Source organism: Apiospora hydei (assembly GCF_038363865.1).
Source record: "Apiospora hydei strain CBS 114990 chromosome Unknown utg000002l_segment0_segment0, whole genome shotgun sequence".
NCBI lineage: Eukaryota > Fungi > Ascomycota > Sordariomycetes > Amphisphaeriales > Apiosporaceae > Apiospora > Apiospora hydei.
The window spans coordinates 1,227,433-1,248,419 of NW_027117361.1; the positions used below are offsets into that span (position 1 = coordinate 1,227,433).

General features: G+C 56.9%; 8 protein-coding genes across 8 annotated transcripts; 5 read left to right on the forward strand and 3 right to left on the reverse strand.

The window, feature by feature from the left end:
- Positions 1–1,648: 1,648 nt before the first annotated feature.
- PG997_000371 (uncharacterized protein) lies at positions 1,649–3,422 on the forward strand (the record flags this gene model as incomplete). The annotated part of the gene is made up of 3 exons (XM_066804686.1): positions 1,649–1,710; positions 1,785–3,096; positions 3,306–3,422. The coding sequence occupies 3 exons, from the start codon at positions 1,649–1,651 to the stop codon at positions 3,420–3,422; spliced, it is 1,491 nt and encodes a 496-aa protein (XP_066674459.1).
- A 1,611-nt stretch (positions 3,423–5,033) lies between these two features.
- On the forward strand, positions 5,034–5,329 carry PG997_000372 (uncharacterized protein; the record flags this gene model as incomplete). Its single annotated transcript, XM_066804687.1, has 2 exons — positions 5,034–5,054; positions 5,168–5,329. 2 exons carry the CDS (start codon positions 5,034–5,036, stop codon positions 5,327–5,329), a joined length of 183 nt encoding a protein of 60 aa, XP_066674460.1.
- Positions 5,330–5,397: 68 nt separating this feature from the next.
- On the forward strand, positions 5,398–6,744 carry PG997_000373 (uncharacterized protein; the record flags this gene model as incomplete). The annotated part of the gene is made up of 3 exons (XM_066804688.1): positions 5,398–5,797; positions 5,938–6,527; positions 6,670–6,744. 3 exons carry the CDS (start codon positions 5,398–5,400, stop codon positions 6,742–6,744), a joined length of 1,065 nt encoding a protein of 354 aa, XP_066674461.1.
- A 594-nt stretch (positions 6,745–7,338) lies between these two features.
- On the reverse strand, positions 7,339–8,340 carry PG997_000374 (uncharacterized protein; the record flags this gene model as incomplete). The annotated part of the gene is made up of 3 exons (XM_066804689.1): positions 7,339–8,130; positions 8,259–8,271; positions 8,294–8,340. The coding sequence occupies 3 exons, from the start codon at positions 8,338–8,340 to the stop codon at positions 7,339–7,341; spliced, it is 852 nt and encodes a 283-aa protein (XP_066674462.1).
- Positions 8,341–10,596: 2,256 nt separating this feature from the next.
- On the forward strand, positions 10,597–13,189 carry PG997_000375 (uncharacterized protein; the record flags this gene model as incomplete). The annotated part of the gene is made up of 2 exons (XM_066804690.1): positions 10,597–11,916; positions 12,146–13,189. The coding sequence occupies 2 exons, from the start codon at positions 10,597–10,599 to the stop codon at positions 13,187–13,189; spliced, it is 2,364 nt and encodes a 787-aa protein (XP_066674463.1).
- Positions 13,190–14,977: 1,788 nt separating this feature from the next.
- PG997_000376 (uncharacterized protein) lies at positions 14,978–17,093 on the reverse strand (the record flags this gene model as incomplete). The annotated part of the gene is given in 5 exon segments (XM_066804691.1): positions 14,978–15,539; positions 15,560–15,972; positions 15,983–16,528; positions 16,554–16,935; positions 17,035–17,093. The coding sequence occupies 5 exon segments, from the start codon at positions 17,091–17,093 to the stop codon at positions 14,978–14,980; spliced, it is 1,962 nt and encodes a 653-aa protein (XP_066674464.1).
- Positions 17,094–17,705: 612 nt separating this feature from the next.
- PG997_000377 (uncharacterized protein) lies at positions 17,706–19,523 on the forward strand (the record flags this gene model as incomplete). The annotated part of the gene is made up of 3 exons (XM_066804692.1): positions 17,706–18,694; positions 18,720–19,206; positions 19,260–19,523. 3 exons carry the CDS (start codon positions 17,706–17,708, stop codon positions 19,521–19,523), a joined length of 1,740 nt encoding a protein of 579 aa, XP_066674465.1.
- Positions 19,524–19,583: 60 nt separating this feature from the next.
- Positions 19,584–20,507, reverse strand: PG997_000378 (uncharacterized protein; the record flags this gene model as incomplete). The annotated part of the gene is made up of 1 exon (XM_066804693.1): positions 19,584–20,507. The coding sequence occupies one exon, from the start codon at positions 20,505–20,507 to the stop codon at positions 19,584–19,586; it is 924 nt and encodes a 307-aa protein (XP_066674466.1).
- Between the last annotated feature and the right edge of the window lie 480 nt (positions 20,508–20,987).

Sequence of the window (20,987 nt, forward strand, 5' to 3'; positions counted from 1 at the left end):
TGGATTGGCCGCCGTCGGAACTAGTAGGTCCACGCGAGGGCGGAAACGGGGTTGTTTCTCTCCATAAATGCGTGTTCAGCGTTTCGCCGTGACGCCGGTGCTCGACTCGCCCGTCGGTCGGTAAAGATTCCAAGACCCCGTGAACCAGACTATGCGGCGAGATGAAATTGGCAGCATGTCCAACGGGTATATCATGGAAGGCCACGTGAGCCAAGGGGTTAGTCGCTAGGGCGAAGGGAAGCCAAAATCGCCAGATTATCGTTCGTCGTTTTTCCAGGGGTGCTGGCTGTAGCTCCCTCAACGGTAAGCCCTGCGCAGGCAGATGAACCCAGGGCGGCTTTCAAATAGGGCAGCATTGGTAAAGTCGTAGGAGTAGGGGTCAGGAAAGAGTGCGGGGTCGGCCAGTCGTTCCCCTTCGCCCAGACCCCAGAGATGCACGAGGCAGTAGAAGGGGTATCAGATAGCCTCGATAGCCCATACTTTCCAGCCTCTGCCCACTGCTGCTAACCTGATCCATGCGGCGGGTGGAGAGGTCGTTCTAGCTAATCCCAACCCCCATGTCGTTAGAACCGGGCCATTGCATGCGTGCATGTCTCGTTGGCTCTTAACGCCTATAGCAAACTTTATTTGGCTGGCGTCCGGACCAAGGCGGGCGACGTGATTCGTGGCGTCTGCCGTGGCCGGGCATCTCGAGCCAATGGACGGTTATGCCCAAATCTATCGGCTTCGGGCTTAAGGGAGTCGCAGCTTGGCAGCCGTCTGGCCAGAGGAAGGGATTTCCAGGGCCCAAGGGCCCAAGGGGAAAGTGGCCCATCTTAACCCCATAATGGGATATTACCCCATTTTCGTCATCATTGCCCCCAGCGCCTCAGTGCCTCGCACTCTGGCACTCACACCCAAGCTCCTGGCTCCCCCAGTCTGCCCGTTTAGTCACATTGGTGAAGCTTGCCTGCGATAAAGCCGCACACACCATCAGCATTGGCGATGGATGGATGACCTGCGCGGCCAGCGGGGGAACTAATCTCACTGCGCCAGGCCCGAATTGATATCCTCGGCATCTGCAAGTTAGGTCTTAACTCCTAGTCGAAATCCAACCTCGCTCTGGAACCCGACTGGCCCCAATCATATCCAGTAGTACAGCGGACCATCGACTTTGCCTCCAGCATTCTCCATTCTTGTAGTACACCACACACACTACCTGACTGCCTTGAGTTAGGCACCCTGGAAGGACGACCCGGAGCCCACATATTGTGCCGTAAGCGTACGGGGTGGCTGTCTGCGTGTGCGTGTGAGAGTGAGTGAGTGTGGTGTAGCAGATTTGTTAGTGGCGTCCTTGCGTAGCTGTTGCAGCTCCTGGCACCCTCTTCCCCGAAACCCACCAGCGTCCAGACTGTGTGCGTAATGGTTGTACCTGTTCTGCTGCCCGTAGCAGCGCCGGTCTGGTATTAGTAGAAGTCTCCCAAGTTACCCCGCTCATACAATACATAAACCCTCAGGCCCTCGCAACAACTTTCTGACATCTATCTCCTCATACCATTCACTTCCTTCCAATCCATTGACCAGCTGTTTGTTTGACGATCCAGAATCAAACGAACTACGCTCTTCCGTAACGACACATCACCATCACATCACATCACAATCCTTCATCATGCCTCTGACAACCACGCTCAAGACGCCCGTCACTGGCCCCTACGAGCAGCCTACTGGCCTGTAAGTTCAAAACGCCACAACCCCGCACGCCACTGGGGTAGTACAAGCTTCGTGATACTGACCAATATCTTTAGGTTCATCAACAACGAGTGGGTCGAGGGTGTCGACAAGAAGACCTTTGAGGTTATCAACCCCTCTACTGAGGAAGTCATCTGCTCCGTCAGCGAGGCCACAGAGAAGGATGTCGACATCGCTGTAGCCGCAGCCCGCAAGTCCTTCGAGGGCGAGTGGCGCAAAGTCACCCCTCAAGAGCGAGGCCGTCTCCTGTACAAGCTGGCCGACATTGCCGAGAAGAACACAGATCTCCTGGCCGCCGTCGAGTCGCTGGACAATGGAAAGTCCATCACCATGGCCAAGGGCGACGTCGGTGCCGTCGTCGGCTGCCTCCGCTACTACGCCGGCTATGCCGACAAGATCGAGGGCAAGACCATCGATACCAACCCCGACACCTTCGCCTACACCCGCTCCGAGCCCATTGGTGTTTGCGCCCAGATCATCCCCTGGAACTTCCCTCTGCTCATGTTCGCATGGAAGATCGGCCCTGCCCTGTGCACGGGTAACACAATCGTCATGAAGACGGCCGAGCAGACGCCCCTGTCGGCTCTCGTGTTCGCCAACTTCGTCAAGGAGGCTGGCTTCCCTGCCGGTGTCCTCAACGTCATCTCCGGCTTCGGCAAGGTCGCCGGTGCTGCCCTGTCCTCGCACATGGACGTCGACAAGATCGCCTTCACTGGTTCCACGCTTATTGGCCGTACTATCATGAAGGCCGCTGCCGCTTCCAACCTGAAGAAGGTCACCCTGGAACTTGGCGGCAAGTCGCCCAACATTGTCTTCGACGACGCCGACATCGAGCAGACCATCTCTTGGGTCAACTTCGGTATCTACTTCAACCACGGACAGTGCTGCTGCGCTGGTTCTCGTATCTACGTGCAGGAGGGCATCTACGACAAGTTCATCGCCGCTTTCAAGAAGCGAGCTGAGCAGAACACCGTCGGTGACCCCTTCGACAACAGCACCTTCCAGGGCCCGCAAATCAGCCAGCTTCAATACGACCGCATCATGCACTACATCGAGGAGGGCAAGAAGGCCGGTGCCACGTGCGAGACTGGTGGCGAGCGCCACGGCGACAAGGGCTACTTCATCAAGCCTACCATCTTCAGTGACGTCACTCCCGACATGAAGATCATGCAGGAGGAGATCTTCGGACCCGTCTGCACCATCACCAAGTTCAAGACCGAGGACGAGGTCGTCGCCGCCGGCAACGACAGCACATACGGTCTCGCTGCCGCCGTGCACACCCGCGATCTCAACACCGCCATCCGCGTGAGCAACAACCTCCGCGCCGGCACCGTCTGGGTCAACCAGTACAACATGCTCAGCCACCAGGTAAGTTTTGATTGGATGCATCCCTTCCCGCGCCCCACTCTATTTAAGCTTATTGGTGTTGGGTGAGGTGCGGCCGCGCATGGGCCACATACCTCACCTCAACACCAAACCCCCTATCGTGACCCCCTAACTTCACCTACACCGTTTCCTTGTCTCTACAACGTCCACAGCGACTGTATACGCGCATGGGTGCTAATCACGTGACATAGTTGCCGTTTGGAGGGTTCAAAGAGAGCGGAATTGGCCGAGAACTCGGCGAGGCAGCCCTGGCGAACTACACGCAAAACAAGACGGTCTCCATGCGCTTGGCTGGACCTCTGTTCTAAGCCCCGGGGACGAAATAGGAGGAATATGCATATGGGACGAGATATACCACGGACGAATGAGCAGGGAAATGGCTCAGTGACTAACTACTATCAGACTGGGAAGATGAAAGTCTGGGGGGATATTAGTAAGGGGATGAGAGTCACGAGAAACGAGATACCAAGGACCTTGTGTCCTGTGTGCAATACCTAGCCTTTGAATGAGCAATAACAACTGTTAAATCACTTCAGAAGGCTGCTCCAGCCGATCTCACATTCTTGTTTGATGGCATATTCCATGTATGATGTATGCGCGTACGGCTTATCCCGTCCGGGTTCCAGAGCGAACATATTAGTCATCTAGGACAGATTCGCCCTGCTGTAACATCGCTTATGCATGAGCCCGAAGAATGTTTTGACGGGTATTGCTATCAAGCTTGAAAGGAGCAATCGTCCGTTCGTCTAATGGCAATTGAGACAACAAACAACATCGTCAGATTCGTGTAGCGACGCCGCCCCACATGACGATTCACCAATATCAACCTCCTTGGGATCAAGTGACCAAACAGGCTGCTAGAAACTAGGACAAGCAAGCATCTTTGGCATATGTAATATGAATCCGATCATGAGTCAATGGAAGCCTCACTTCCTTTTGTTTATTACTTTTCCGTTGATGGCTCACGCAGTTTGCAGCCAGTGGGCGAGTGGGAGGCCCATGGTGTTGATTCCGCCTCACCCATTTGCCAGACATGGTTATGTTTGCCAGCATACTGCCTCATAATACTTGATGATTCCTTTCGCGTACGTTCAGACTGGATGATTTGGATTTGCGACATGATGTTATTCCACCTCCCATTCTGCTACTCCATGCTACGTCAAGTGGGTGGTCTGGCCATTATACGCCTGCCTTCGTAGTAATCTTGAGTCATCATATGCATCAACGACTGGCTGCTCCTACTACTCCCTCTCGCATCACCAAAAGAGATACTGGGACTTATTATCCGCTTATAGACGTTAAATTCCGCGTCAACATTTATTCCATGGCCAACTAGTTCTCACAATACAAGCTACTCCACGGGACGCCAGTTATTCCACACGTCGACAGTTGTTCCACCACCAACTACTTACTACACTGCCAGATACTCACGAGTTTCCAATCCAAGCTCTCTCCAAAACTAAACCAAAATTTAGAGACATCGAACAATACCTACAGGCTATTTCCATTGAGTGGGAACTCAGACACGAATATGTTTCTTCCCAGGCTCACTTTCCGCAACCGGTTCGACAAACTCCTCAGCGGTCATAGCCATGGGCATCACCAGCATACACACAAGAGGAAACGATGTGCCAAGAAGAAGTGCAAAGAGCGATCTGAGTGGAGTTACATACGAGGCTCTACAGCCAATCTGGATGTATCGCCATATTGCCCCTCGCATGCTTGTCCGTGGCGGGAGGCCAACGGCACTTCGTGCCGCAATTCGAAGAAGAGCAACAAGCCATATTGCAGATATCGTAAGCACTCACTCTGATACACCTGTTTTAGAACCGCAGACTCAACTATAATAGACCTCACTTGCCAGGCCGCGCCATATGGAAGCCAATGCCCGTCGGAACGGAGCAACCCCCTGAACAGAGATGCCAAATTCTGCGATCTTCGTAAGTATACCCGCATTGCCCTCGCTCATATATCGAGTGAAACTAGAAGCTGAAGTTGAGTCATAGATGGCTGTAGCTGGTTGGGTTGCAACAACGAGATCCTGCCTCCGCAGGGCCGCAAAACCTTCACGTACTGCAAAGACCACAACTGCCAGCAGGCCGACTGCCCCGAGGCGCGCATCGGGGCCACCGGCACGCGGCAGAGCGTCTACTGCGCCGCGCACACCTGCAAGGACGACCACTGCATGGCCAACGTGCACGGCGCGCCGAGGTAGGCGACACCAAGGGCCAGCACAGTTACTGCCCGGTCCACCGCCCCTGTCGCAACCCGGACTGCGACAGCATGGTGCACCGCGTCAGCAACGCCGAGTACCGCAAGCACTGCAGCAACCACTACTGCGAGTTCGGGAGCAACTGCGACGAGCCGCGCGCGGTGGGCGTCAAGGTCTGCGGGACGCACCGCTGTCGGCGCGCGGGGTGCCCGAAGGGGCTGCAGAATGCGGCGGGTCGGTACTGCGAGGACCACGAGTGTAAGGATGCGACGGGACCGTGTCTGGAGGAGCGGGTCGCGGGTAGCGAGTGGTGCACCCGGCATATCTGTCGGGACTATTTTGAGAATTGCAAGAACCAGGGGGATCCGAATAAGGGTCATTTCTGTACCGATCACGTACGCTGTGAGACCACGGGATGCGCCAACAAGATCTTCATTGATAAGGGGGTGCGGCGCCAGTTCTGCGAAGACCGTAAGTTGGTTCCTTGGGTCTCTTCGTTCTCCCTTCCCCCAACCCCCTACGCCTACGTGACTGGTATCGAAACGACCAGATTCCCAGTCTATTTATATCTGGGTGGGACTAAGTTCACTAACCTGAATCAAACATTTCAGATTACTATGGAATCTGCGATTATATCGGATGCAACAAGCCGCGAAAGTCGAGCAACGGCAACAAGCACCACTGCGACGCGCACGCCTGCAGCGCCCCGGAGCAGTGCAGCGGCGCGCGGACCATGACCTCGATGTTCTGCGCGCAGCACAAGTGCAGCGACGCGGCCTGCGACAGCCGGCGGGCCCAGTCGGCGTCGCTCTCGCCGTCGGTCCTCCGGCAGCTGAATGCCACCGCCAACGCCGGCGCCGGCGCCGGCACCGTGGTCACCAACCTCAACATCTACGACCCCTGGTGCGCGACGCACCGGTGCCGCGACCCGGGCTGCGCGGCGCAGGCGGTTAGCCCCGGCGGGCTCTGCGCGACGCATGTTTGTCGCGAGACGGGCTGCGCGGCGCGCGCGACTCAGGATAATGGGTATTGTGATCAGCACTGCTGTCGGGAGCGGGGGTGTCTGCGGGCGCCGATCGATGCGTATCATAACTACTGCGACGTGCACTACCACTCCGACGACGACTCGAGCGATGGGTACGATAGCGACGTGTGGTCGTCGTACGCCAACGGCGGGAGTGCTGGTGGTGCTTTGGGCAGTGTGGCCGATCCGGGGCTGAACGGGTGGCTGTCGGGGCCCGGGTGGTCGGGGCCGTTTGGGTTGGGGGCTCGCAGTCTGGGAATAGGAGGAGCAGCAGGAGGGGGAGTCGGCTGGCGCGGTCGAGGTCCGGGTCGAGGTCTAGGGCGCCTACGGCGCAGAAGAGGGGGAGTGCCCGGAGGAGTGTGCGGAGGAGCGGGAGTCGGGCTGGTGGCAATAGGGCGGCGACGGCACCGGCTGGGAATTTTTAGGGATTGTGATGACTTATTGGGTGAATCGATGCTTACATTACACATAGAGATCGCCGAGGTGAGGTCGGGTAGCTTGGGAGGCCATTTCGTATCTGTGGCACGATGGGGATTTTGTAATACTTGAGGATTAGATTTTCTTTACAATATACTTGGCATTTAGGGGTATGCTATGTAAGCGAAGTGATTGCAACGTGGCTGACTACAGCTGGGACATCGCAAACTTACAGTAGTAGCACAAGTGAATTGTAAAGGAACATCGGGGGTAAAGCATAGCATGAGTATTAAATACATATCGTAAGTACATACGTATAACCATCGATTCGTGAATAAAGCACATTGAAAACCCAACAGCTCATGGAGCGATTACCGTCGCTCTTCAGTCACAACAGTCCCAGGGCGACCGAGTACCCATTGCTCGCTCACCTTTACCTTGCTAGCGACCACACACCCGAGCACCGATAACAAACCGCAGTGCGGTGCAGCCCGCTGAGATAATTGGTACATGCAGGCAAAGCCCCCTGCTCCTCCCCCTGAACTTTTAATGCCTTCCACACTTTGGGACTTTACCAAACACCGGGAATGATGGCGTACTTCCCCTTGATCTTGTCCTCGCCAAACTTCTCAATGTACCACTTCTTGCCCGAGACGGCGCGCGGCAGCATGGCGAAGATCTCGTTGACCAGAAAACAGCGGGCGGGCGCGCAGCCGACCCCGGCCGCGATCCAGAAGCCGAGCCACTCGATCCACTCGGAGAAGTAGTGCGGGTACAGCATGTAGCGGAACAGGCCGTTGTTGGGGACGGAGTAGTGCTTCTCGATGGAGCCGACGGGCCGGCCCTGCTCGTGGGCGAGGCGCTCCTGGCGGCGCTGCTCGGCGCGGCGGATCTCGCGCAGCTCCTCGTCGCAGAAGTAGTTGGAGGTGAGGCCGACGTAGAAGACGACGAGGCCGGTGGCGAACTGCAGGACGGAGGAGCCGCCGTTGCCGAGCTGGGCGGCCGAGTTCCACTCGGCCTCCGTCGTGGGGCCATAGGCGGCCAGCCAGCTGCCGAGGCAGGTCGCGTTGAAGAACTGGAAGACGAGGGCCATGGACCAGACGACGGCGTGTATGGGTGACATGGACGGCTGCAGGACGGGGAAGAGGACCGCGCGGTAGACGTAGTGCAGGCAGAAGAGGCCCGCGAGGGTCTTGTTCTGCCAGGGCAGGTCCTCGATGCCGTGCTGGGCTGGCAGCGTGTTCATGATGTAGAGCAGCGTCACGAAGCCGGGGACCTCCATGGTCAGCCAGGCGATGCGGCCCGGGATGTTCAGGGGGCTCTGGACCGAGGTCTTGCCCATGCCGTACCAGGAGATCATCCACTGGGTGGAGTAGGCCTTTTAATGGCTGTCAGTTCCATGGCGAACACATAGCTAGAATGAGAGTTCGGAAGGGATAATGTAGAGGGGTAGATGCAAGTTTTCATTTGTTACGACTGCTGGCTACGTACCACGGGGGAACCACTTCCAGATGCTCAGGATGAACTCATAGTTCTCGCGGCTCGCGGGGAGCCAGTTCTCGATGATTGCCATTCCTGGACGATGCCGAAAGGGCGTGGGTGGAATGCGATAGGAAATATGGGGTCACGTCGGGGGAGTTCACCAGTAAAGAAGAAATGCGTGCGGAATCTGAGGGCCCCGGGACTCCCGTAGTAGGAGATAGATTACGCGGGGTATGGGTTTACGTGCAGGCAGCAATTGACCACTATTACCGAAAACAAAAGGGGAAAAAGCACACAGACACAACTCCTCCCCGCCAGGCAGCTTTATCAAGAAATTTGGCGAAGATGTAAGACGTCAAATACTCCCAAAAAATAGCGACAAACCAAGTTTATTAGCCGTCAATGACGCCCGTGCTCTTCATCTATGTATGGCACTGTGACATGCGATTTGGCGTTCGACGAAAGGTTCATCAGGTTGTTGGCGGCGACCCAGCGACTAAAACCATGGGCGGCCCAGACGGGCTCCGTTTCTGATGCTCCCTTGCTTGCTTTTGCTCAAATCGGGGAAAAAACACATGCAGGTCAAAGGCCCAAGCTTGCCGGCGACGGGCGCTAAGTTTTGGATGGTTGAGACGAACATTGAACATCGCCTAACTTTTGTGGTGTCTGGGGGCATCGTGTTCGCTATCGCGACTTAAGTAATCAGTTTGCAAACATATCAGTAACCATTTAGTGATATTCTATATAACAGGTACATGTAAGCAGGATATTCAAAAGGGTCCCTTCCCGCCAATGGACAGACAGCTCCGTTGTGACGCAGGTCAAGCTGCCATTCCAAGACAGCTGATGGAGTTCTACGTCATGTCCGGAGGCAACCTTGACGCACAAATTCGTGGCTGAGGGTGCGCAAGCCACACAGACAGACAGAGGCAACTGGCCGGGGTTCTAGGACCCCGTGCCGGCCGAGCCGTATGTCTGCACCCTGCCCAGCTTGCTGCTCACTTGCATGCTCACACCAGATAACCTACATGTATCTAGGTATGCTGCTGCCTAGTTGTCGTAGGGAAGAGCCATACGTGGTCAAACGCGTACCAGCAATGGCAGCCCAGTTAAGCTTTGTACCTGTGGCAAGAGGATCTTGGGAAGCTCCCACCGACGCTCACCATGTTCATATTCGGTCACTAACTATCGTGTCTACTCTGGAGTTACATTAGATAGCGAGCACACAACTGCATTTGCAATGAAGATCTCATATTTACAGCATTTTGACAAAATTGAAGTCGGATCAGTGCCAACGAGCGTGGTAGTGAGCAGTGATTAGCCGAAGTAGACCGCCATGCAGAAGCATTGGGAGGATCGGAATATTGAAACGATTCGTTGCTAGGTTCGCCCCGGATGCAGCTAGTACCACGAGCACCGCCACACGTCGTACCTGGCGCTTGAGTGACTGGCAGACTGGGGCCACTCTAGGCCATCACAGCGCGCGCTGTACCTCCCAAGCCTCCCAACCACTCAGTGCGGGCCTGACTGGACAGTAGACTGGAGACGGGAGCTGCGAGCTTCAGCAGCAGCGCCTACATGTAACTGACTTACATACCTACTAATTCTCTCGCGCATACCTTCCGGCGGATAAACCACCTTCACACTTCCCCTCTTCTATGAAATCCGACGGATCGTGACACTCGCCCGGATTCTTACCTCCGCATTAGTTATACACATTTTCGAGAAAGCTTGAGCTTCCGGCCTTTTCTGGGAGCCGATGACGCAAGCTTGAACCCGAAGGAACGCACACCCCGCGAATCATCTGCGATCTGCCAACCTACGCCCTCCCTCACATGTCGCAGGGCTGACCGACCTTGGAAGCCTGAGCAACGGCCCTGAGGCGAGGCGACCTGGATTGCGAGAAGACTGACCATGTAAACTGGGCATTTGTACGCCTAAGCTTATTCCCCGTCTATTCGGCTACGCCGTATCGTATCTTTTGACCCTAATTGAGGGCATCACCAGCAGGGTTGCACAGATCCAGCGACATCCCACAGCCCGCCCCCTCAACCGGGTCTCTCTCACTTCACTCCTGCCCCGTGGTTCCTGGTTCGACCTGCGCACATGAATACGGGCAACAAACAAGCCAAACGTCCTTCCCACCAGGAGTGCGACTGCATGCTACCAAGATCGCGCATTTGACCTTACTGTAGTGATTGAATACAGCCATTTGGATCAGGTCCCGACGTTTCCGCTGCCCTTTTAAACGACAAGGCCTGGCGGTCTCTGAATCGTCATTATGGTCACACGAAACGAAGCTGCAGGAAATGCCCCAAACAACGACAAGCCCACTCCCTCCTTCAATATGCAAGGGGTGAGGCAGGAGCTTTGGTCCGCGACCGATTCCGACACCGACGGAGAGAACGTTTGGGGCGACGCAAGACAACCCCAAGACACGACTTCTGCTGGTGCCCAGTCGGCTCCTCGTACGATTCCCGACACTTTACGGCCTGGCCATGCAACCCAGAACCCGTTCGGGCACGATGCCGGTAACCCATGGGACGAGGACGATGGACAAAGCAGTGTCCCGTCATCACATACCGGGGCAAAAGGCGGATTGGAACATGTACCTACAGTTTTGCGACCAGGCGGCCGCCAAGAGACAAATCCCTTCAAGAGGAAACCTCTTTCTTCTACCAACACCGGCCAGAGCGCAGCCAACTTGATACCCGTCGATGCGCCGCCCGTCCCTCCGATCAATGCTTTCTCCCAGTTGCAACTCAACGACTCCGAACAAAGCACGAATCCTTGGAAACCAACCGCCGAAGACTCAAAAGCGTCGCTCGCACCGCCCCCCGTCAATTCAATACCCGACCAAGACACCGGCAACAACGTGTGGGGCTCAGGGCATGGTTCAAGACAGCCGTCTGCGAGTCCCCGAGCGCACTCTCCGGCTATTGTGTCTTTACCTTCAGAAGGCGAGTCCTCCTCGGCCTGGGACGATGATATAGTCGCAAAGCCCGCGCTCGGGCACATGCCGCTTAAGTCGCCAGAAGAGCAAGAGTTCTCGCAAGATGCCCATGCTTGGGATGACCTCGCTCAGCTGGACAAAGGCAAGGGCCCCGCAGCCCATGCAGGACAAAGCCAACCAAGATCCGGCGACGATTGGAATTTGATAGATCATGACCCACAGCCAGCGAGTCTCTCTAGACAGAGTACCTGGGAGAATTTTGACGATCCAGAGCCAGAGAAAAAACAAGCAAAACCAGAAGAGCGAATACAGAAGCCACCAACACCTACAGCCGAGGCCGCCGAGGAACCTCGACCCGCCTTGCCGCCACGCACTTCCCAGGAGGTCCCACCCGCTCAACCACCAAGGCCTCAGTCCCCCAGTGCTTCCAATAAGAACGAAACATATCAGATAAAAAACATTAACTGGCATGATGTATCCGCTGCCCAAAACCCGAGGAAATCCCCGATTCTCGTTCAGAACGCCAACGGCCCGTGTCCATTGGTCGCTCTCGTGAACGCGTTGACCTTGACAACTCCGGCCGATTTGACCAACACCGTTTTGGTGGAGACACTGAGATCACGAGAGCAAATCAGCTTGAATCTGTTACTGGAGGCGGTGTTCGATGAACTGATGTCTCCCAGGAGGACCAATTCAGATATCGCGTTGCCTGACGTGAGTGAGCTGTATGCCTTCCTGAAAGGCTTACAAACGGGGGATGAATGTCAACCCGCGCTACATCCCTACCCCCGAGCTGATAACATCTCACAAACGGACGTCCCTTACCCATGTGCATCCGTCGGAACGAGGTGATCTCATCCCAGGGACGTTTGAGGATACTCGCGACATGAAATTGTACGCCACATTTTCTATCCCACTCATACATGGCTGGCTTCCTCCAAAGGATGACCCCGTATACGATGCCTTTGATCGCCAGGCATCGTCATACGATGATGTGCAAAGCCTACTATTCCGTGAAGAAGAACTCGAGGATAAACTCAGCGCGCCCTCCAGCGTTGGACTTACGGAACAAGAACAAGAGATGTACCAGGATATCATGATCATCAAATCATTCCTGGCCACTTCGGCAACTCAGCTGACTCCGTGGGGTTTGGAGGTGATAACAAAATCAGTACGGCCCGGTACATTTTCGATTCTGTTCCGCAATGATCACTTTTCCACGCTGTACAGGCACCCGCAGACATTACAGCTTCTGGTGCTTGTGACAGACGCTGGGTACCATTCGCACGACGAAGTGGTCTGGGAATCACTTGTCGATGTCAACGGCGAGCGGGCCGAGTTCTTCTCCGGGGACTTTCGGCTCGTGGGCGGCCCGCAGCACCAACAGTCACACCAGGAGTCGTCGGCAGGGGCTTCCACTAGCGGCGGCAGAGGTCGCCGTAGTACAAGCGACGCGGACAACGCGCCGGTTTCTCCAACTCTTGAGCAAGAAGATCGGGATCTGGCGTTAGCGCTGCAGTTGCAAGAGGAAGAAGATGAACGGCATCGGAATGAGCAAGCAGCCCGGCAGCGTGAGAGACAGCTATCCGAGCAGTTTATTGAGCAGCAAGGCCGCGGCTCGACGGCTCGTACAGGGCCTCGGGGCAGAGGCGGGAATAGCGTCTCTTCCTCCCGTGGTGGATCTACTAGCCAGCTGAACATTCCGGTTCGGGCGAGCAGTAACAGCCTGAACAGTCCAGCTCGGGGTGGTAGACCGGCGCAGCAGCAACCAGTCAGGCCGCTCGTCCCGCCGGCCAACAACCGAACTCATCGTCCTACAGATGGAGAGGACGATGATGCGCCGCCGAGCTACGAACAAGCCTCCAAGTCTACCCCATATGTGCCGCCGGCAGGCCACCCCAAGCCACCCGGAGAGCAGCCCGGGCAGTTCGACGAGGGGACGTCGGCCCAATCTGGCAGGCCCATCCAGAGGCAGCCTCGCTGGTAACAATATGGGCCGCGCCAGACCACCGCCGGTAGCTGCGCAAAGCGCTGATGATCGACACAAGGACTGCGTTGTCATGTGATGAGGCGCTACTGCGTGGACCGGCATCTCCAATAAACTTTTGGTTGTATTTTTTTTCTATCGGGAAATTGGGCATTTGGACTGGGCGGCCTGGCATAAGGGCGCAGGAAACGGCTTTGGGTTAACGAGGCAGCGATTATTGCGCATGATGACGACCATTCACCGATGTTTCGATCGATCATCGTCATGGCTACCCCGTGTATGTGTCCATTCTGAACGGACGCATATGGATCGGCACATTTCAGTGTTGGGCCACCATAGCGCTTCTCCTCTTCCATGGATTTTCAGTGTCTTCGCGTGGAGCTTTGGTCGGTCACTTTGTTTTTATCAAGGGATGGGAGGGAACAATCCATCAGGACACGGGAAAGGGCAATTACTTGGTATATCGAGACTGCCGGGGGGTCTGTAGATGGATCGCATCGCATCGCATTGCGGACTCGACGAATATCTATACGGGCATTATTATTCTTATTAGGAGCAGTAACATCATTGGCGGTAATAGAAATGGTCTTGGTTTGTGTGTTAATTAATGGCCGCGACAGAGTGCGCGGAGGGTTTACAGAATATGTGCTTGATCAGGGTGTCGTGATGATGGTGAGACTGCACGGCAAGTGATGGTACTTCTCTTCTGGTTCCTTTCTGGGACGAACATGCATAAAGAAAATAGTAAGCGCGCTGATCTCTCCCTGATTCAATATCTTGCTTTTGTTCTCATTCCTGAATAATTGTGGCTGATTAGATCTTATATATGATTACTAGAATTCCTCGTCCGAGACACTCTAATCAATTCTGCCCTCCCTGGCAACCGCCCACATACCAGTCAGGACCTTTTTCGACGGGCCAGAGTATAAGGACAGGGGAGATTCCCTTTCGGTATTCTAGCCCCTCGCTGAAGGGTCTTTCTTTCACCTAAGTCTGTTACCATCTTGATCGGAGCAACGCCCTCTTGCAAAATCCACTACAATGCAGATCTCCTTCCTCCTCACCGGCCTCCTGGCCCAGCTGGTCGTGTAAGTGGTCCTTTCACCAGTTCAATAACGGGCTACTTAAGGCTTTCCCCATACTTTGGGTCTGTGATAACTGACTTGACGCCCTCCTCGCTGGCGATGAATGCAGTGCCAAAGCCCTCGTCACCCCCGCCCCCTCGCTCGAGAACCGGGAAGCCTTCGAGAAGGCCAAGCGCCAAGTCATCGATACGGACCCGCGCCTCCCGTACAACCAGGTGGTGGTGCCGACCTACTGCATCGATAACAAGCTCTGCTACATCGGGTGCTTTGCGCAGATTGTGCCGAAGGGGAAGTGTTTGGGGTGCCAGGGGTGCGATCCTCTTCCGATTTAGGTGCCTAAACAAGGCGGTTAGGGAGGGGTCGGAGGAACGAAGGGGAGTTGGTAATCAACACGTCTCTTATTGAGCCTGGGGATAGGGTTATGATGTCTATGCGATAGGGGGCATTGGATCACATTGTAGACTGGAGGGGTTGGATAGTTGTACCGGCCAGCGACGAAAGTAGACTTGAAATGCAAACCCAGTTACTCGTTGAAAATGACCGTGTCCAGATGGAATAACTGTCACAAATTCCTACTGGAATGCATTCATCCGATGTGAAATAAACATGGATTTTTGGTGGTTACTCCATTAACCAATCCTTTTGTAACCGTACGTTTATGCCAATGTACTCAATCCGAGCAACACTGGTTGCGACAACGCGTTTATAACTTTGCCCTCGCCTCATCCCCATCAACAACAACAACTGAGCCATCACTAATGCCATCCAATTCGGCGATCAGCGTCCCTTCCGCAATATCCTCCCCGTCCTCCGCCTCCGTAACCCAGCGCACCCGACCCGCGCGCGCCGCCCGCACCTCGAGCTCCATCTTCATCTGCTGCACGACGCAGACGACGTGGCCCGGCCGGACCACATCCCCCGCGTCCACCAGGACCTCGACCAGCTTGCCCGGGAACGGCGCGACGACATGGGACGGGTCGGCGGCATTGCCGCGGCGGTGCTTTCCCTCGGCCAGGACGGAGCCGGCCGAGGCCGCGCTGCTGGCGGCTTCGAGCAGGAACGTTTGCGGTGTGGTGGCGCTGGAGTGAGCGAGTTCGACTTCGGCGCGCAGGAGGGAGGGGAACTCGTTGCGGAGGACGCAGGTGAGTTTTAGGTGATGGACTTGCGGTTCGGCCGGGGCTTGCTTGGAGGTGGTCCCCTCTTTGGGGGCCAGTTTCAGGGCCCACGCGTCGCCTTTGCGGAGGAGGACGCTGGAGCTGGACCCCCTGATGGCGCCGCCGCGGACAGGGAGGTATCATCCCGATTGCTGAAATCGGCCGAAACTAGATCCTCTGAGATCCTCTTCCCCGTTTTCAGGAGCCGCGGCAGTTCTCGCTCCAGCCACGACGTGTTGCAAGCCCCGTTTGCGAAGTCTGGACTTGCGACGATCGCACGGAGGGCATCCAGATTGGTCTTGACCCCGTCGATGCGGGTATCCTCCAGAGCCCGCCGGCATTTCGCCACCACGTCGGTCCAGGAGACACCCGTGACAATGATCTTGGCGAGCAAGCTGTCGAAATCGGTGGAAACGACTATGGGAGCACCCGGGACAAGATGGGTGTCGACCCGAACCCCGTTACCGCTTGGTAACGCGAAATTCGGAATTCGTCCGATACTGATCGACCAGTCATTATGGACATTCTCGGCCGCTAAACGCAACTGTACGGACGATAGCCGCGGGGGGCTCGGCTGTAACCAAAGATGTGAGAACTGCGAGAGCAGGAAGCGCGTCCAGAGCGACACTCTGCGCTATGTCCAGCTGGGTTTTGACCAGATCCACGTGCGTGATGCACTCGGTGACCGTATGCTCGACCTGGATGCGCGGGTTGATCTCGAGGAAGAAGAATTCCTGGCTATCTGGATTGGCCAGGAACTCGAACGTGCCCAGCGAGAGGTACGCGACAGCCTCCGCCATGCGTACCGCCGCGTCGATGATGCGGCCCACGAACTCTCGGTCTCTGATGGTGCTCGGTGCCAGTTCGACGACCTTCTGGTACCGCCGCTGGATGCTACACTCGCGCTCCCACAAGTGCCGCACCCTCCCCGTCCCGTCCCCGATGATCTGCATCTCGACGTGTCGGAAACCGTCAACAGCGGCTCGCTCAACAAAGATCTGTCGCGAGGGGCTCTCGGCGATGGCGCGTGCGGTGGCACTCTCGAGGTCCGGTTCGGTCCGGACTAGGCGAATGCCCTTGCCGCCGCCCCCCGTCGACGGCTTTCAGCATGATGGGGAACCCGACCTGTCGCGCGAACGCCAGGACATCCTCGACGCTGCCCGTGGGCTGCGCGCTCGCCGGCAGCGTCGGGACGCCACACATTTGAGCCAGCGCCTTGGCCGCGAGTTTATCGCCCGTTTCCTCGAGGATGCGCCAGCCGGGCCCGATGACGACGGCCCCGGCTTCGTGCCACATGCGGCGGCTGAACTCGGCGGATTCCGAGAGGAAGCCATAGCCCGGGTGCACGGCGTCGATGCCGTGCTTCTGGACCAGCGCCACGAGGAAGGCGATGTCCAGGTACGAACTAGGGGAAGGGGCTTCGAGCACGTGCCGGGCGTCCAGGGACCGGGCGTGGGTCCTGTCGTTGGGAGTCACGAGGGCGAAGGGCTCGATTTGGGGGAGAGCTCTCTGGCGGCTTGGATTATGCGAGTGGCAATCTCACCTCTGAAGAAAATCTTAGCTGATGCCCAAGTATGGATAGCCTTATGGCGAGATGGCGAGATACCTGTTTGCGACAAGGAGTCGTTTTATCCTCCGTCGAGGTGGATAGCCTGGTGAACTCATGTTGGTGGCTGTTTTGGCAGCACTGAGGAGTATCCCTGAGCAACTGCTTGCGACCCAACATACATTCACCTTTACCACACCTCTTCGACACCGGTGCTGGGTCCAGTGCTGTACGATGAGCCTGATCTCAAATCGCGTAGCTACCACTTGTTATATGTGGAACTTAACAGAAAGTACCTTCTGAAAAGAGCTGATGAGTAGTGCGACTTGGGTTAAGTCTTCTTTGTTCAGTCTATGGCCAACGGCCCTGCACAAGCATCCCTAGGGGAGAATGTACAGGCAAAAGCAATGCGGCGTCAATTGGACAACCCACAGCGGGTGCCTGTCCCGCGTCCTAGTGGCTACAAAAGCCTGGGGGTTAGCGGGTTAGCGGGGAGCATCCACTGCGGTGCAGCGTGTAAGTGCGGGGGATCTGCCGCTTGGAGGACTTGCCGAGGTCGCCACGAGGTTGGGGGTCTTGGAAGCATTTGGCGAAATGAAGCAATTCGGAGTTCCGGACCTTATGGCAACCTCTGCATACAAAGCTGCACTATATCTCTGCAATCGGCATCGTCCAGCCCGCATCCGGACCATCGAGCTATCTCGAATCTGACAGTACATGCATGTCATAAGATGGGGGCTGATGAAAGCACCAAACAACAGGCAAGCGACCGGTTGAAACAGGTCGCCGGTCATCTGGGAGGCAAAGAATCGCCAGAAAGCGAACTACCGCCACAGGCACCACAACGGAAAGGGCGGAGGAGGAGGGCCTCCGTATCAGGTCCTCCGGCAGACTATTCCGATCGCCTTGGGCAACTAGAGACTCTACGTAAACTTGCCCGCACTCCCGACCCAGAGCGCCGTGGCTACCGGCACCAGAAGGAGGCTGGGAAGCTATGGGTCTGGGAGCGGGTGGATGCACTGCTGGACAAGGGCAGCCTCCAAGAGGTCGGCAGCGTGACGGGCGAAGTGAGATGGGGTAAGACGAAGCTGGATAGCAGCGCCGCCGCAGACCCAGATGGGCAGCAGCAGCGGCCCCACGAGGAGGAGACCATCGAAGGCTTTACGCCCAGCAACAGCGTCCAGGGGTTCGGGAAGCTGAACGGGCGCAAGATCCTCTTCACGGCGGATGACTACAGTCTCCGTGCCGGCCATGCGGATGGAGCACTGTGGGAGAAGACCGACTACATCGAGAAGCTGGCTCTCTCTTTACGCATCCCGATCGTGAAGCTGGTGGACGGCTCGTCTGGGGGAGGTTCTGTCACGAGCATCAGGAAGAACGGGTTCTCATATGTGCCCCCGCTACCAGCTTTCAACCATGTCGTCAAGCAGCTGAACCTGGGCATCCCGAACCTGGGCGCTGCACTGGGGCCCTCAATAGGTCTGGGGGCAGCGCGTGTCACCGTCTGCCATTTCAGTGTCATGGCGGCCAATGTCGGCAGTCTCTTCAATGCAGGCCCCAAGGTTGTCGAAGGCGCGACGTTCGAGGAAGGGTTGACGCTGAGCGAGCTCGGAGGACCAGACATGCACTGCCGCAATGGGACGATTGACAATCTTGCGACTGACGAGCATCATGCATTCCAGCAGATCCGTACGGTTCTCGGTTACCTCCCGAACTCGGGGTTCTCCGTACCGCCTGTTGTTCAGAGCGATGATCCCCCCGGACCGTCGCGAGGCAGCATTGAAGACCATCATTCCCCGACGCAAGGAGCGCATGTACGATCCGCGCCGGATCATCACCCTGGTGGTAGACAAAGGCTCTTTCTTCGAGATCGGGGCTCTCTGGGGCACGACCGCCATCGTCGGCCTCGCCCGGCTGGCGGGCCACCCCGTGGGCATCATCTCGAACAACTGCGAGAGCGCGACGGGCGGCGCGCTGGACGCGGCGGGGTCGCACAAGCTGACGCGGCACCTCAAGCTGTGCGACGTCATGAACCTGCCGGTGCTGCAGTTCGTCGACGTCCCCGGGTACGCGGTCGGCACGGTGGCGGAGCGGACGGCGACGATGCGGCACGGGGTCAACCTGGCGATGGCGTACTACTCGACGACGACGCCTGTCTTTAGTGTGATCACGCGGCGCGTGTACGGGGTCGCGGGCGGGGTGATGCTGGACTGCCGCGAGCCGCGGACGCGGGTGGCGTGGCCGAGCGGGGACTGGGGTCCCTTCCTCTGACAGGTGGGATCGAGGTCGGGCACGCCCACGAGCTGAGGGAGGCGGAGAGGAGGGGTGGGTTGGAGGGGAAGGCGGGGCTGTATAGGAAGCTGGAGGCGGAGTACGAGGGCCTCATGAATCCCGTCAGGACGGCGAATGCGTTTGGGGTCGAGGAGATTGTGGATCCGGCGGGGACGAGGGGGTGGTTTGTGGGTGGGTTGGGCATGTTTACGGGGGAGGTGATGGAGGAACGGGTTGCGCGGCGGAGGGCTGGGACGTTGACGCCGTCGTTTGCGTGAGCTAATCGGATACATAAATATGTGTTTATTACTATAGGTGTTATCACCGATGATGGAATCTCAGTGCCCCAACATCCTTCTCACAGTCTCACCCAAAGTGTCCTTTCCCCTTTGGATTCGGGCGCCCTCATTCATGTCCTTCTCAGCAAAACCACCGGGCAAGAAACTCCTCGTCATCTCCACGAACAGACTGGCCATCGGCTCCTTGAGCGCCTTTGCGAAGAACCCGTGCAGCTGATCGTCCTGGACCAACTCCACCTCAACCTTCTTCCCCATCGCGTCCTCAAACGCCCGCTGCACATCCCGCGCCGAGTAACTCTCCGGCCCGTGGAGGTCGAAGATGAACGGGTTCTCGTCGCCCGTCGGCGCCGCCGACCCGGCCGCTAGAAGCTGCGCGGCGCAGATCTGGCCAATATCTCGTACGGAGACCATGGGGATCTTGTAGTCGGCAGGAGAGATCACGGAGTAGAAGGACGGCGGATCGGCGTCCAGGGTGGCGAGCGCGGCCGCCCAGTTCTCCATGAAGTAGGCGCAGCGCATGAAGACGACCTCGGGGGCGGAGCCGAGGAGGGACTGCTCGGCTTCGTGGTTGGTTCTGATCTCGCCCGTGCCGTGTTCGAACTGCGCCCCGACGCTCGACACGTAGACGAGCCGCTTCACGGACGACGAGCCTCCTCCGCCCAGTACGGCATGCTTGACGTTGCCGGCCAGTTCGCGCGCCTTCGCGATGGGGTCCGCGTTCGCGTACAGGGGCGGCGTGATGGTGGCCACCGCGTCGGCGCGTGCGAAAACGCCGTCGAGACTCGGGGCGTCGGCGATGTCGCCCTGGACGGCTTTAAACCGCGGGTGCGACCGGAACTCGGCCGGGGCTCTGCGCGGGTCGCGGTACACGCCCGTCACGGTCGGCGCGGAGGGGTCGGCTAGCAGGGCGCGGATGGTGGATTGGGCGGTTTTGGGGGAGGCGGGGAGGACTACGATGTGCATTTGTGCGACGAAAGCGTGTTAGATTATGTACCATATGAGAAGATTCTAAATACGAACAAGCCGATATTCGCTCCTGCTTCGTAGGAAAAGAAAGGGAATTAGTTGGTCGCCGGGTGATCGAAAAGGACACCCTTCCCCTTACTTTAATAGACCGTAGGGCCCTCGCCAACGCTCGGCGCACCACAGCCACGCTGCCGCTACATTACCTTTACTATATACCGTAATATTATGTAACGTAGTGCTTATAAAGCTACCGGAGCTTGAAGTGGCCGAAAGTTTAAGCTGCTCGAGAAGCTTCTGCAGTTACGTAACTGCAAAATCGTTCACTGTGATCAGCCAGCGCCGATTGTGGCATTTATAATTGTTTTAAGAAGAGGTAAGATGTTCGCAAAGCTTCATTGTCGACGCCGAATATTCCATCGTCGCTTTTGTAAGTGAAAAGAGCCACTGGCATCATGTGTGACGAGACCTGGATGTCAG